This window comes from Nipponia nippon, unplaced genomic scaffold, assembly GCF_047370975.1.
Source record: "Nipponia nippon isolate SJK-2023a ecotype South Korea unplaced genomic scaffold, ASM4737097v1 scaffold_1, whole genome shotgun sequence".
Taxonomy (NCBI): Eukaryota; Metazoa; Chordata; class Aves; order Pelecaniformes; family Threskiornithidae; genus Nipponia; species Nipponia nippon.
Window position 1 is genome coordinate 94,001,115 of NW_028262290.1, and position 14,005 is coordinate 94,015,119.

At 40.8% G+C, this 14,005-nt stretch overlaps 1 protein-coding gene across 10 annotated transcripts in view; it reads left to right on the plus strand.

Annotated features, from left to right (window-relative positions):
- The window catches only part of FARS2 (phenylalanyl-tRNA synthetase 2, mitochondrial), a 251,015-nt gene that overhangs the window by 181,730 nt on the left and 55,280 nt on the right, over positions 1 to 14,005 (plus strand). The window contains exons 10-11 of one of the 10 annotated variants that reach the window (XM_087762747.1): positions 4,243 to 4,312; positions 6,178 to 6,198. The exons of the other annotated variants lie outside the window; for them this stretch is intronic. Coding sequence (XP_087618873.1) covers positions 4,243 to 4,312; positions 6,178 to 6,183 — 76 coding nt within the window. The 3' untranslated portion in view covers positions 6,184 to 6,198. Of the gene's footprint in view, positions 1 to 4,242; positions 4,313 to 6,177; positions 6,199 to 14,005 lie in introns of those variants that run through there. 10 annotated transcript variants of the gene reach the window in all.

Here is a 14,005-nt window from a genome sequence, read left to right on the forward strand (position 1 = left end):
ACCCGGTGCTTTGTCCCTCCCTCTCTACTTCATATTGAAAGGGTTTTCTCTGCCTATGCCATTGCTCTGTCTCTGCCTGCCACTGCCTGGGACGCTCATCACTCTGCTCTGCTCTCTGCCTGAAGGTGGGATGCAATACCCCTCCCCTCTTCTCTTCGTCTCTACCCCTGCCCTACCCATTCTCCCACAATAACAACACCGGAGCTGGCCATCCTAACCCAACAGGCTAGGAAGTCAAGGTGGACCGGTCCTGTCTAGGCCAGCAGTGATGGATGCCTGTGCTGCAGGCTGGGAATCTCTGCAAGAGAATATGGGTGAGGGAGGGAAATGTTTTGGCTAGGTCTCAGATCTGTGCCTGAAACTATTTTTTCTTTAAAAAAAGATAGACACATCCTTTGTATAACTTTTGTCCCACTCCTCCTTAATCAGCTTTTAAATGAACTTTAGCATGAAAGTATGGTGTGTTTGTTTTCTGTAGTGTCCTAGCAGTGTGAAGAAGCAACACGTCTGTAGCTGATCCTGAGTTTCTCTCAAATTCTCTTGAATTCTTGAATGGAGATCTGCCTGAGAAGGTAGAGATGGTACCGTTTGTTTCTCTCTTACAAGAATCTTTCTAGCCACAGAAAGCGGCCACAGTACTGAGAAAGACACACCAAGCATTTCTTAGGATGATGAAGGAAGGACATTGCTATCCTCTGTGTGTTGAGAATTGCATGGGTGCGGTTCCTGCACACGTTTGCACTCATCTCTTGACAAGGCCTTCACAGAACTGTGTTGAGGCTGGTAATATGGTGGCCAGGCCGCTAATTTTTAGGCTAGGTTCAGCCAAACATACATCCTGTAAAGCTGCTAAGATGGGAGATGAGAGGAAAAAGTCTTTATATGGCCCTCTTCGCTTCCTAGTGTTACTGCACGGAAGAGAGATGGATTTAGCACTAAATAATTAATTCTGCTCTTTATATTTTATGGATCCAGAACACATTTTTATAGGGGAGAAAACCCTATAGCTGCAAGGATTTCTTGAAACTGAGTCAAAGCATTAAGCAGCTCAAAGGTTGTTTATCTCTATGCTGGAAAATGTCAACATTTAGGCTGAGGAAACAAGGTTTTCTTTAATTTCAGAACAAACAAATGTCAGCATTCCTGAAACTGATCACAGCGTCTTCTCATTGTTTGTTTTGTGCTTGATGGATATTTTGTTTTAACCTACCAGTTAACTTTAAATAATCCGTTTAAGAAAATTGTTGCAAAGTTCTGTCAAGTGCTAAGCATCCTCATCTCTGGGTAAATTGAGTAGAAATTAATGGGACTGTGCACCCCATAAGAGCTGTATACTACAGAGATGGGCCTGAGCTGCAAAACATACATCTGGATGGTGACTGCTGCCATTCCAAATTCCTCTGGAATTCAAGTTTCTGTCCTGCTTCTCTCAAACGCTGTCTGGTAACATTAATATTAACACTAACACCATGCAACTGATCTATTATTTATCAGGCATCACACAAAAATGCAAGGGAAGGGTGCATTTTAAAAATTATTCTGAGAATGAAGAAAAGATTTATGTTTAGTATTTTCATACCTGTTAGTACATGTGTGGGACAGATGGATAGTAAGAAAATGAATGACTGTTCATACTTGTTAACATTTGAATGGTTTGTGTTCATACTTTGTGAATGAACACCAGAAAGGAGATAGATGAAGACTGATTTACTGTAGTTCTTGTGGGTTTTTTTTTATTACCTTTATATATGAAGGTCTCATAGTTCTTAGCTGAGATATTGTCACCCTCATCCTGTGGACCAATAAAACAGAGGAGGCCGAAGTATTAAGTGACAAGTCTGACAAGCCACAATGGAAATTTAACAGTTTAGTCAGAACGTTGCCTTCAGTTGTGTTGGGTAGATGAGATGTGTACTGAACAAGTGAAAATCACTAGGATGGTACAGCGGATTCAAGTTTTTCTTGAAGTAAATGGCTAGGCTCAGTTATGGAAAGCCAGGTGTTTAACTGTGGGTTGTGTCACTTAGGCAGACATTTTTCTTAGTGTCTGCTAATGCAGATATTCCTGGGTCTGGCTTTATGAAATGAGTCCTTATTTTCAGAGCTGCTGAGTGTTAGCAACTCCCACTGAAATCACCGAGTACTGTGGGAACCTACTAAACCTTTCAAAACCATGACCTTGCTGTTGTTCATAGAGTATCCAGAAAACCAAAATGCCCGCAATTTAATGGGACACTATGAAAATTTGACCTTCACATTTTTTGTGTGTTTTTAGCTATTTTTGATCATAATGCCAATCCTCCTGTTCAAAGTGTTTTAAGAGGTGAAGATATGTGAGTATTTCAATATGCATCTTTTGGAGGAAGATGATACTCTGATGTGAGGAGAAAAAAGGTCATTGAGCGTAATGTAATTTCATTTGAAAAAAGGGAAGAGAATACATGAGAGGTGTTTAAAAAATTGAAGGTGATGGAAGAAATCAGCAGGACCATCCTTCTCCATTGTATTAGTCCAAGAGGAAACATTCAAAAAGCTAACTAAAATGTGCAGCATGGCGTGTAATAAGTCTGCGGGACTGGATATCTTTCATCCAAATAAACTTCTGTGGTTACACAAAAATTGCAAAGACTGTCAATTCTTGTGCTTCAGAACGTAAGTGACATTTGCCTGGGGTCATGATGAAATCCCAGTATGAATTATGGACCTGCAGTATTTATAAAATCACTGTTGTATTTTATACAGCCCTGAAACATCCGTTACTAGACAATTCTATCAGCAGGATACTAGATTAAATGGTGTCTTCTTATACCTTAGTATAGCAATATGTATTTCCTGTATGTTTAAATATATAGAATAGCTGTGTGATCTCAAACTTCCCTTTTTATACAGCAGTTTGCTCAGTGGGTCCTTTTGGGCTTTTACAGTCCATTTTCTAAATAGGAATTACAGTTATATGCCAGTTGTGAAATTGAATATTAACCTAATAGATCATGATAATAGCCATTATGGGCCACCAAGTTGAATGTGTGTTTATGCAATTCTAAAGTGGTAGATGTTTAACATTACAAATTCAAGGTCTTCTACTCTCCTGATTACTAACCCAGTTCCTTGTGTTGACTTTGAAGTAAATCCGCTTTCAGCTCAGCAGAGAATATTTTAGGGATAAGTTTCTAAGCTGGTTTGGTACAAGTAAATTAATGTCCTTCACTAGTGTATAATTGTGCTAGTTTTATATATGTTGTGAATCTACTGGATTTGAAATCTGCTTGGACCCCATACTTATTTCCTCTTTAATCTTCCATCTATCACATGAGGTCAATTCCATCATACACAACATATTATCTCTGGAGAAAAGAACATTTCTGTATCCTAGAGGGAGAACTATCAACCTAGGCAAATACAGAATGGAAAATCGATATATAATATGGATTCAGTACCTGCTTTAAAGTTATCTTCTGTGTAATTAGTATTTCTTCCCCCTCTTTCCCCCTCTTTTCTTTCTTCCACTCTTTTTTTTTTTCTACATTCAGTTTCAACATCTATTCTCTTTCCGTGGTTTTCCTCATCTGCAATCCTTGTAGCAGCACACAGAAAGCAGGATGTAATATGGCTGATTTCTAGCTGAAGCAACAATGTCCATATGTGAAAGAAGTTAAAGGAAAGAGGTTCTCTTGTTACTAACGGTATTAATTTTTTAAAGGTCCAAAAAACCAAATGATCCTATCCACTAATGCAAGCTAGCTGAAGCCTCAGGATAATTCAGGGATTCAGAATGGTTCTCCACTGCCTTTCAAGTTGCAGTTTTGTTTTTGAGTATGGCAGTGTGTTCACAGGGTGAAATTTCTTGCCTTAAAAGCAGTATTTCTGGCACTATTGACTTCTGCTTGGAGCATTGGGCAAGACAGGAATGAAAGCTGAAGGAAAGCAAAGGTGAAAAAAAAAGACACAGGGAAAAAGCATTGTAACTGAAAAAGACCAATATCTTCAAACATGACTGATGACTTTTCTGTATAACTGAATTAAGAAGCTTTAAAGGGCCATAATTCTCAGAAGTTGATGTTTAGCACTTCTGAAAATGAGACCAAAAAAGAATTCACCGAACACCTATATCTTTTGAAAATCTGGGCTGAGAGTTTAAATAATGTGCATATGAGAAATAACAGCAACCACAATTCAAGCACATTATTTTTGCTGTGTAATTAGACTTCCAAATGTGTTCAGGTGCCACCTCTGTCCCTGCAGAGCTGCTGCCTCCCCAGGTATTCCCTGTTCTGTGCCTCGTTCCTCTCTTCAGTGGAGCAACTTGCAGCAGGTGAGCAGTCTTGTTGGGCGGAGTGCTACACAACAGAATGTGCTCTAGCTCAGAGGGGATAAATCTTACTCCTTAAATCAGGAATTCTGCTATGGATTTCAGTGTGACAGTACTGAAGGTTTCTGGGGCTGGAGATTGTAGCAGTTTGAAATTAACATGTGTTAGTCTCCGACCCTCTTATTCTTTTATTTATTGATTATTTTTGGCAGGAGTCCTATATATAAAATAAATCTGCTTTGACTTGTAAATTCAAACTAATTGGACTTATTTGTTAATCCTGTTACGGAGAATATCTCCTGTTTGCTTGTCATTTTCATTGTAATTATGAATAAAAAGAAGCATCTACAGGAAAAGAATATATATGCACATATTCTGTGATAACCGAGTAGCCAAAGCTGTTGCAAGTTCGATGGACAAGAGCTAAAATCTGTGACTGGGCAGAGTATCAAATGGAGGAAATGCTGTGCAACAGTTCTGAAGAGCACTTGTTTGTTGACCCCAGCTGTGTTTGCATAGTGTACTGCCAACAGAGTGCAGCAGCACCATAGAGAGATGCTGCAATCATGACTATTAGTTTTAATTGAAGAGTTTTGCCAAGAAAGGCTGGACCAGGTGATCCTTGGGGTCCCTTCCAGCCTGGTATTCTATGATCCTATGAACTGTGTCCTTAACTCAAAGTTTACATGTAATTTATTAAGGTCATTAAAGAGCTTACTTGATGAGTAGGTCAGGCATACACTGAAGTAATGGCTTGCAAATCACAACAGTAGAAAGAAAAATACCAAACAGGAGGGAAAAAGCTGTGTCTTTTAACCTGTATAGTATAGATTGTAAATTAAAAAGTCCTGTGTAACCTGTCATCCATGGTAAGTTACTATTCCAGTGTGTTACTTTGTCCCAACACATTCCACCAGTTCCACATGAACAGATCATTCCGGTTCTCAAAAACACGATTACTAAAATAAGTAGACTTGAAAATAAAAAATGCTGTCAGCAAGGCACCTGTAAGTGATAGTGGAAAAGATTATAATGCATTTGGAGCACTTAACTGCACTTTCTTCACAATCAGGGTTGGCACAAAATGAGCCTACTAAGTGTCATCCCAAAAAGTTCTTTTTTTTTTTTTTTTTTTTTGAAAATGCAATCTGAAATTCTCAGCAATTGATTTTTTTTTTTTTTTCCCCTGCTTATAATGGGGGAATTTCCATGTTGGAAGAAGTGGTAGTATTAGTTGTCAAAGAACCGTTCTTCTCCGAGTGACACTGAAACTCCCTGCTGGTCTCAGTGGCGCCGGGAGTGTGACAGGTACAAAATCAGGACCTCAGAGCTCCATCCAAAGCCCGTTGACTTAAATGGGATTAGGATCAGGCCCCGTGTTGTTTCCTTTGCTCATTAAAACTCAATCTGTCAACAGAGAACACAGAGTCATTTCTCTTCCGGGAACCTGGACTTTATTGCCAGCGAATTCAGTTCTCCATTAAGAAATACGATGACTGATGCTAGAAATACTCTTGTTATTCAGGAGGGACATGCTGATATTTGCTCAGTAGGGTAAAGTGGTAGTTAATAATGAGATTTGCACTACCGTTGCGTTCAGAAGTCCTTCCAGTTTTCTGGTATTTTTGAGCTACAGAAGGCACCTAAATGTTGTAGCAGTACACTTGCACTCTGCTTAGCCACATTTTTATGCATTGTGAAAACTGGTGACTTCTGACTGAAAAACCAAGCATCCCCAACTTTATTAAGGACAAATAAAAATACAGATTCATTATCAGATTTTCTCATATTGTAGCAAGAGACCAACCAGGTATAGAACATGAAAGAGCAACTAAGGCTGTAACTAAGGATGTGGTTTTTTTTCCTAGATATGACAATGTCAACACTTGCAAGCCTGCAGCTAGGAAGGAAGGGAGGAGGTAACTAGCCATTGCTGACTTTGACTTTGCCAAGCTGAACTTTCAGTTTATTGCAATCATGCCTGGTTTGTCTGGCTAGGAAACAGGTTCCTTCATCATGTTGTTTGATTTATTGTTTGCCATTGACAGGCATTTAGGGGTGCTGACAGGGCTATCAGCATTTCCGTTACTGAAGGATACCCTCTTTACAAAGAATCTTAGTACCTTTAGGAGAGCCTTCTTAAAAAGGAAGATACTTGCTCTGGAAGAGGCTCTGTGAGTTTGCGCATGTGGTGTCACAAAGATGTGATCGAGGTGTCCTGTTCTTGGTTTTGTTCTTATCTACAGTCTGTTCCTGGGTCTCAAAAAAAATAACAAGATTAATAACTTTTACATGAAATTAAAAGATGCAATGATAGAATGGAAAGTAAACTCTCAGAAGACTAAAGAGTGAGGCCTTGTTTGCTTAAGCTTTAGGAAGGGCTGTAAGTGAGATTACAAGAAGTTTACCTTAACTGCAGAAATTTGACTTTTCTAATCAAGGCTGCTTAATAACAGCCCAAAGATGCCTTAAAGGATACGCACATCCTTTCAGATGTAAAATCTGGCACGCACCTAGTACCTGCTGCTACTGAACAGTTCTGGTAGGAGAACAGCCCTGGAAACCCAGGGAGCGCTAGAGTAATCCGAGGAGCGTCCCTCTAGTTGGGTGTCATGTAGCCAGCAGTAGCAAGTCTAGGATGCTACAGAGGGTGGTGTATGAAATTCTTCCCTAAACTGTTAGGAAAGTATATCTCCATTACAGAATGTCTCCCTAATCTCCGTCTGTTAGTGATTGCTTATAGTGGACCTGCAGGGATTATTCGTGTACGTATCCAATTGCAGTTTAATCCTCTTGATTCTTGGCATCGCTAGTGTTTTGTGGCAGAGTTCCACAGGTTATCCATCCATTGTTTTTAAAACAAAGCATCAATTTGAAATGTGATTTAGTTCTGTTTGACTTTGTATTAGGAGGGCAAGTAAAAAATACTTCCTAATTAACTTTCACTGTATTTTGTTTTTTATCAGTCCTGTTGTTATCTTTCAGATAAACTGCCCTGATGTTGTCAGTCGTTCCTCGTTCGGTTGTCTGTCTTTGACTAATAACTTTTGCTGCCTGACTCTAGGACCCTTTATTACCTCCGTATATTTTTCAGATGTGGAGATCAGAGTAAGCCTGTATACAAGGTGAGCACATGACATTGACTTTTATGCTAGCATATTTTAAGTGTTTTGGTTTTCTTGTTCCTTTGGGAGGATTCTAGCTTTTACTTACCATGTTTGTGCTGAGCAAATTTCTTGATCTTTTGGGGGATGGTGTGATGGGTTTTCCTGCAATGAACTCTCTGTTACGTTGCTGGATTTTATTTCTACCTATTTTTTCAGCAGTAAATTTTGTAATCTGGTTATTTACCCTATCTTTCTTACCAATCTTTCTTGTGTACTTTTAGTCAAAGGATAGACTAGATGTTGGGATCAGGAGATGGGTAGAAAAGATAAAGCCACCATTCATCTTGGGTAGTGTTGCCTCAAGTGTTTTTTCATTTATAGTCAACAAATATTTGGACTAGACTTTGAATGCTCAACTGAGTGGTTTTTTTTTTCCCCCACACTTTGTTTCTGTGTGTGTAGAAGTAAGCAAAATTTTTTTTTTTTCCTCTGGTCATTTCAGTGGTCTGTGGGCAACAGGCTGAGAAGCACTTTCTAAATCATACATGGAACTGGTAGCAAAGCTGTAATAGAATATATTTGCCTTTTTAAGAGAAATTCCTGACAGCTCCTCAAGGCAACCGAAGACCTTTGATTCCAGCGCTCACTGGGCTGAGCGTGGCTCCTCAGTTGCAGTAGTGCCTTTTTAGGTGCCTTTTCCCTGAAATTCCATTGAACTTCTGCTGAGGTGCAATGCTTTAATACTACAAAATAGCAACTAATGATAACAGCCCAGTAAAAACTGCCCTATAGTTACCAAAGCAGTTATTCTACTGGCCTGGGAGCATTAAAGAGAGCTTGGTACTTTGTAACCTCCCTAGATCAGCCCTTGGTCCCAGTGTTAGCCTAAAGACTCCATCTCTCCATCGTTTCCAGCAGCTGATCCTCCAGTGCTGCTCCTTGGGCTGTGGCTACAGAACCCACCACGGAGCAGTCTCTAGTGAATGCTTGTTTTGTTAGCCTTGACTACAGTTTCAACAGAGCAGATGTTTTCAAAGTAAATAAACCAAGTGAATTGTCTGCACAGCCCAGCCTGTTCAACTGTAGTTTGCCACTTTATAGGTGTGGATCACACGAGTTTGTCATTCCAAAGTCTCTCTGCAATTACAGTTCCGCAGCCTTTCCCAGTGAGTGGCACAGACACCTGAGAGGCCAGAGTCAAAGTTGCAGAGATGACTAAATAGTTTCTCATAACTTTTAAGCAATTAGCTCTTTGAGCTAAATGCTGTTCTTTTAATAATGATTAGAAATACGCTATTAATTCTGCTCCTGCTTTCTGGAGGGCCTTGGTTTCAGCCACAGTGATGGTTTTGCTCCTACCTTCTGAAAAATGTGTGGGCAATTTCTAAGCCTGTAGAGTAGCTCATCTGAGCAGCAGCTGAATCTAAAATTGTCTACCGGCTCTCACAATTCCTAGCAGTGCTGGGACGAGCCCATTTTGGGATGCTTCTTTGCACTGTGTTTTAAATAGGGGGTATACTCCCTCCTTGCTGAGAATGTTTTTGTGGTTTTTAGGCTTTTCTTTCTCAGCATTGGCATTTGCCTGTTTGTCTGTCTAGCCCCCTTCCCTCCCTCTCCCCCCAGTTTTCGTTTTCAGTTATTTTTGTTTATGTTGAACTTGTGCCTGCTCAGCTGCAGCAGAGCTCAGTGTTGGCAGCCCGCCTTGTGTTGTACAATCCTACAACTTCTGCTGCTTAGCAGCATGTTGGAAATCGCTTTGAAATAAATCCATTTTGGACCAAAAGCAGCATCTTTGTTGTTACCCCCTCGGAATAATTTGGTGCTATAATTGGAATTCTCATTTGAAATAAATAAACATGATTTCTGATCTATAGACAGATCTGGATGCATAGTGAGGGAGAGAGAGATGCGTGCCTACAGCCCTGTCCCTGGAACAGAGATGCATTTGCAGAGCATGCATGGCACTTCTGGTGCCTTGGGGCAGGTTAGCACTGCAGAGGCAGGGCTGGAGGACAGTCCCAAATCCCCGCTGGGTCCCCTTGAGACCTGTAAAAGGAATTGTTTACTCCGTGCTGCTCTTGACATGAATGTGCCGTAAGCCTTGTGTTGTTTCCGCTCTCATCTTTGGAAAGTTGATACCCAGTGGCAAGAATAGGAAGCTGTGGCTCAACCATGCTACTGCTGCCTTACCAGTCCTTGGATGGCCCGTGGGAAGGGAGATGAAGCTGTGGGCTTTCATGCTCCCTTTTGTATGCAGGCTGAAAGCTGCGCACAGTCTAGGATTTCCATTTCAACAAGGATATGTAGAAAGTTCAGAGAAAATTGACAGGAATCATCAGAGCAAGGAAATGATTGAGAAAAACACTTCTGGTAGAGATGATGTGGTGGATGAATATGACGGAGATCTAGAAAATCATGGGTGTGTCGGAGACGATGGGTAGAGAGGGGTGGTTTCATGGCTTCTAGAACAGAAGGCAGCAGGCTTCAAACGAAACTACTAGGAACCAGCTTCACAGCAGGCAGGAACTCTTTGCAGGAGGATGACATAAATGGCAAAAGTTCGTGTGGGGAGACTGGATGAGTTAATGCCGAGGAATGTACTGAGACATGAAAAATACATAGAAGCAGCATGCATCTCAGAAATGCTTTGTGTTGAAAATGGATTGGAGCTCAGGAGAGTATTAGAGGCTTGTGCTGATACACACTCACATTGACTTGTTTTTTAACTTAAGGCATCCACTTTTCGAGACTGTTTAACTGTGTGTCTGGGCTTGTGTGGTGGGGGGATATTTTTGTTGCAGACCAGACAGGGCTATGTAGACCTCTGGTCTGCTCCAAAAGAGCTGTTCATGTGTTCTTGTATGGTGTAATTTAGTAACTTGAGATTTTTTTTTTTTTCAGGGCTTTGAAACCTGGGCATTTTTGCTGCAGGGTATTGCCCTTTTTTCCCTGTATCTCCATATTTGCTATCAGTTGTTTGATTTTTAAAAAACAGATCTTCTGAAACCTGATTGCATTATAATCTGGTGCTGTAAAGAGAGTGTTTAAATCCACTTTGTGCTCCTTTAATTGAGAAATGCCTAGGACACAGAAACTTAAAATTGCTTTTTCAAGCCAAGAACATGGTTGCTGTTTGTCTGTCACACCAGTAATAGTTCCAGGCATTTTTTTGAATTCAATCAAGACACAGTCTAGTGCAGCCAGAAAAGCAAGGGGTGAGAAGGTACTGATGAGATAAAAGTGAGGCAGGGAAGACCTGCAGCACAACTTAATTTGCAATTAGCATCTTCCCACTTCCCTGTTGTCTGCCTGTCCTGCAATTCCAAAGGAGGCAGAAAGAATTTGGTTTGAAAGGATGCTAAGGATGGCTGTAGAAAGCTGTCAGGGCTACAGGCAGACAGAGACGCATCTGTGGTGCCGGCAGAGGAGGAGCAGGTCGTGCCCTGTAAGCTTCTGCGGAAAGAGTCATTTAGCACAGCTTGATGGGAATTGGGTAATGGCAGTATGTTTGGAGATCAGATTGAGGAGTAAATGATGGATGAACTACATCACCTCAAAACCACTGTATGCAGCTGTCATGCCTGTGTTCTCAAGATCAATAGCTGTTGTAACAGTGAGTAGTTGTCCCTACACTGTCCCCTTTTCCTCCCCGACACTTAACTCCCCGTTGCACTCCTGTTATTCTGTGATGCAGTAGCACCTATGAAAAAAGATGAAATGCCGTAGATTGTATTTTAAACATAACTGGAAATCCATATTTTTTTAAAGGATCACTTTCCAGTGCAGTTTTCTTCTAAACATGCAAATGGACTTGTGCATTTCTTGAACATAATAAAATGAGTGAATCGGTGGGGTTTTTCCCCCGCTTTATCTGACAAAATTCCTCCTTCTCCTTTAAATTATTAATGATTCATATCCCAACATTCCTGAGGAGCTGAGGATATCGGTACTGGCACTGGACAAAAATGGACTCCAGGAAAAAGTTTACTGGCTTCTTCAAGCATTGAGTAAGCCTACAGCTTTCAGAATTTGAGATAAACTTCTTATAATTGGTAAGATAAACATTTTAGAATTGGGTCATTTTTTTGTATTGCCTCTTTTTGGACTGAAAGAGGGGGACTTAGGGGACCTTGCTGAGTCGTTTATCCTAGAAAGATGCCCCGGGATCTGTGCCAGACCTTTCTTCCTGCAGTGGTCTGCAGAGTTCAGTTTCAATGCCGTAGGGACAAAGAGACAGAGGCAGTTTCTTTGCTTGTGTTTTCTGGACCTGTCTTCCCAGTGGGAACTGTGTTCCCCCGACTGTTGTCCGTGTGGTCTCTCAGCTCCATATTCACTATGGTTTCTCAAAAGCTGCTGGTTTTCTGGTAACTTTTCTTATAGAGGATCCAAAGAGCTGCAACCGCTCCACCCCACTAGAATCAACCCAAACTAAGGAAGCCCCTTAGTCTATGGCTTGGCTTGACTTTGTGCTTCACTTTGGGCAGTATCCTCTTACTGTTTTAACCACCACTTCACAGATGAGCATTCCACTGCTTGATGCTTTCAATCTGAAAGCAAGCTGTTTATGTCACCACCTTAGCCGCAGTCTGTGTGTGATGATGCTTATTAATAACTTCCAGTGTAGCACTATTGCACAGAAAACCAAAGAGCCGTCTCTGATGCCTGGAAAATTTGGTGGGTCCGTTTTTGAAACGGGCACTGTTGTGTGAGTGCAAGTTAGCCAGTCATGGTTCTGGAAAGAAACATGGCTGAAGGAGATTTTTCTGTACAGTTCCTATAAAATTGTCTAGACAAAATAATTTTTTTAGGTAGAACTTACACAGCAAAAAAACAGACTTATACATAATGACTTTAAATTGTATAGTAAACTTTTGTATTACATTTTTTATTAAACTGTGGGCTCTTTAAAGTGATTATCTTTGAACATTGATACATTTCTATAACTTGATTATTTTTGTACCTAATAAAATTCTAAAGAATTCAATATTATTTCTTAGTGCTTAGAATTGTATTGCCTAGTATTGCCTTTAAAGTTGTTTAAACAATTCAAACTGATTATGCAAGGTTCCTCTCTTCGTACTCCTTCAAACCTAGATAAAATCCCTGTTTACAGAAGGTACGTTGCTGCAGGAGGCACATATTTGTGCCCCTGCCTGGCTCGTTTTCCAGACATTCCCATGCCCTGAGGGAAAACATTCCTGATTTTGGTTCTGTTGTCCAACCTTCTGCTAAAAGCACAGTGGACACTGACTTCAGACTGTGTCACTCGAGGTTTTATCCAGTCTGCTCTTGGAAACCGCCAAGGATGGAGATCACATAGCGTCTCTGGGCAGCCTGCTCCACGGCTTGACTGTCCTCATGGTGAAAAAGTCTTTCCAAATATCCTATCTGAACCTCAGTTAATCTTGATTTACTGTTGTTACTCACCCTCCTGCTATGCACTGCTGTAGAGAGACTGACTTTCTTTTCCATAACCTCCTTGTAGGTACTGGAAGGTAGCTATTAGGTCCCCCAAGCTGTGTCTCCCTCCAGCAAGTCTCCACAGCCCGTCCTCACAGGGCCTGTGCTCCAGCCTCCATCTTCCTTGCGTTCTCCATCACTACCTAGTTTATCTTTATTTCTATATATTTTTGTGCCTTTGGTGCTGATCTCTGTGTCCAGTTACCTGAGGATTTTTCTCTGCAGTCAACATTTTTGATCAGTCAGATCAGTCCGTCATTACAGAGAGCATGATCTGGGACTTTTGTGGCTAAAGACAACACTTCTGTGGTGTTTCAAACCTGTGGCACCGGGTGGAGGGGAGCAGTGGCACTGCTGGCTCGATCAGCAAGCTGAACTGAACCACTAGCATTACCAGCACAGTGCAGCACCTTAAAAACTGGGGAGAACTGAATGGGAACCGAAATGCCTATTAGTTTAATGGGATGTAAATAAAAGACTTGGCCAGAAGACAGTCCTGGTTTTGGAAGAGTTTGTTTCGTTTGGGCATGGGGGTCATCTGTGTTCTGGTTTCACCATAGCTGGAGGAGATGGTGGTGATTAAAATAGGAGCCCAGCTGGCTTAAAAATGAGGGGTTGAACTGTTGTATGAGACCTGAAGGCACACGTGTTTGATTGTTTCTCCATAAGGCTGCAGTTTTATTCAAGGACTAGAAGGATGCAGATGGATCAGGAAATCCATAGCACAAATTCTCTACCAGCCTGAACAGGGTGACAATAAACAGGGTGACAACGCCAGTTTACTCCAGTGGAGAAAATGGCTTAGCATTTCAAATAATTTAATTTTGTTTAATTGTGAAATCAAAGTATATCAATCAAGTGTGAAAAAGGGCTCAATAAATTTGATCATGAAGCACTAAATTATGGCTAGATGGTCGGTTTAATTTTGTCTTCTGTTTCTCTTGATGACACAGAGGAGTCTATTGGTTATGATGCTCAGGTAATTACCTATCACAGTGACAGTTTTAATGGCACGTGATTTCTTGTGTTTTCTACTTGAAAAATATGTTACGTGAGGGGGGGAAATAATTTTTGCAATTTTGTAGATTTCCATTAGCAGGCCAATGTATTTTTTAATTCAATCAGGAGA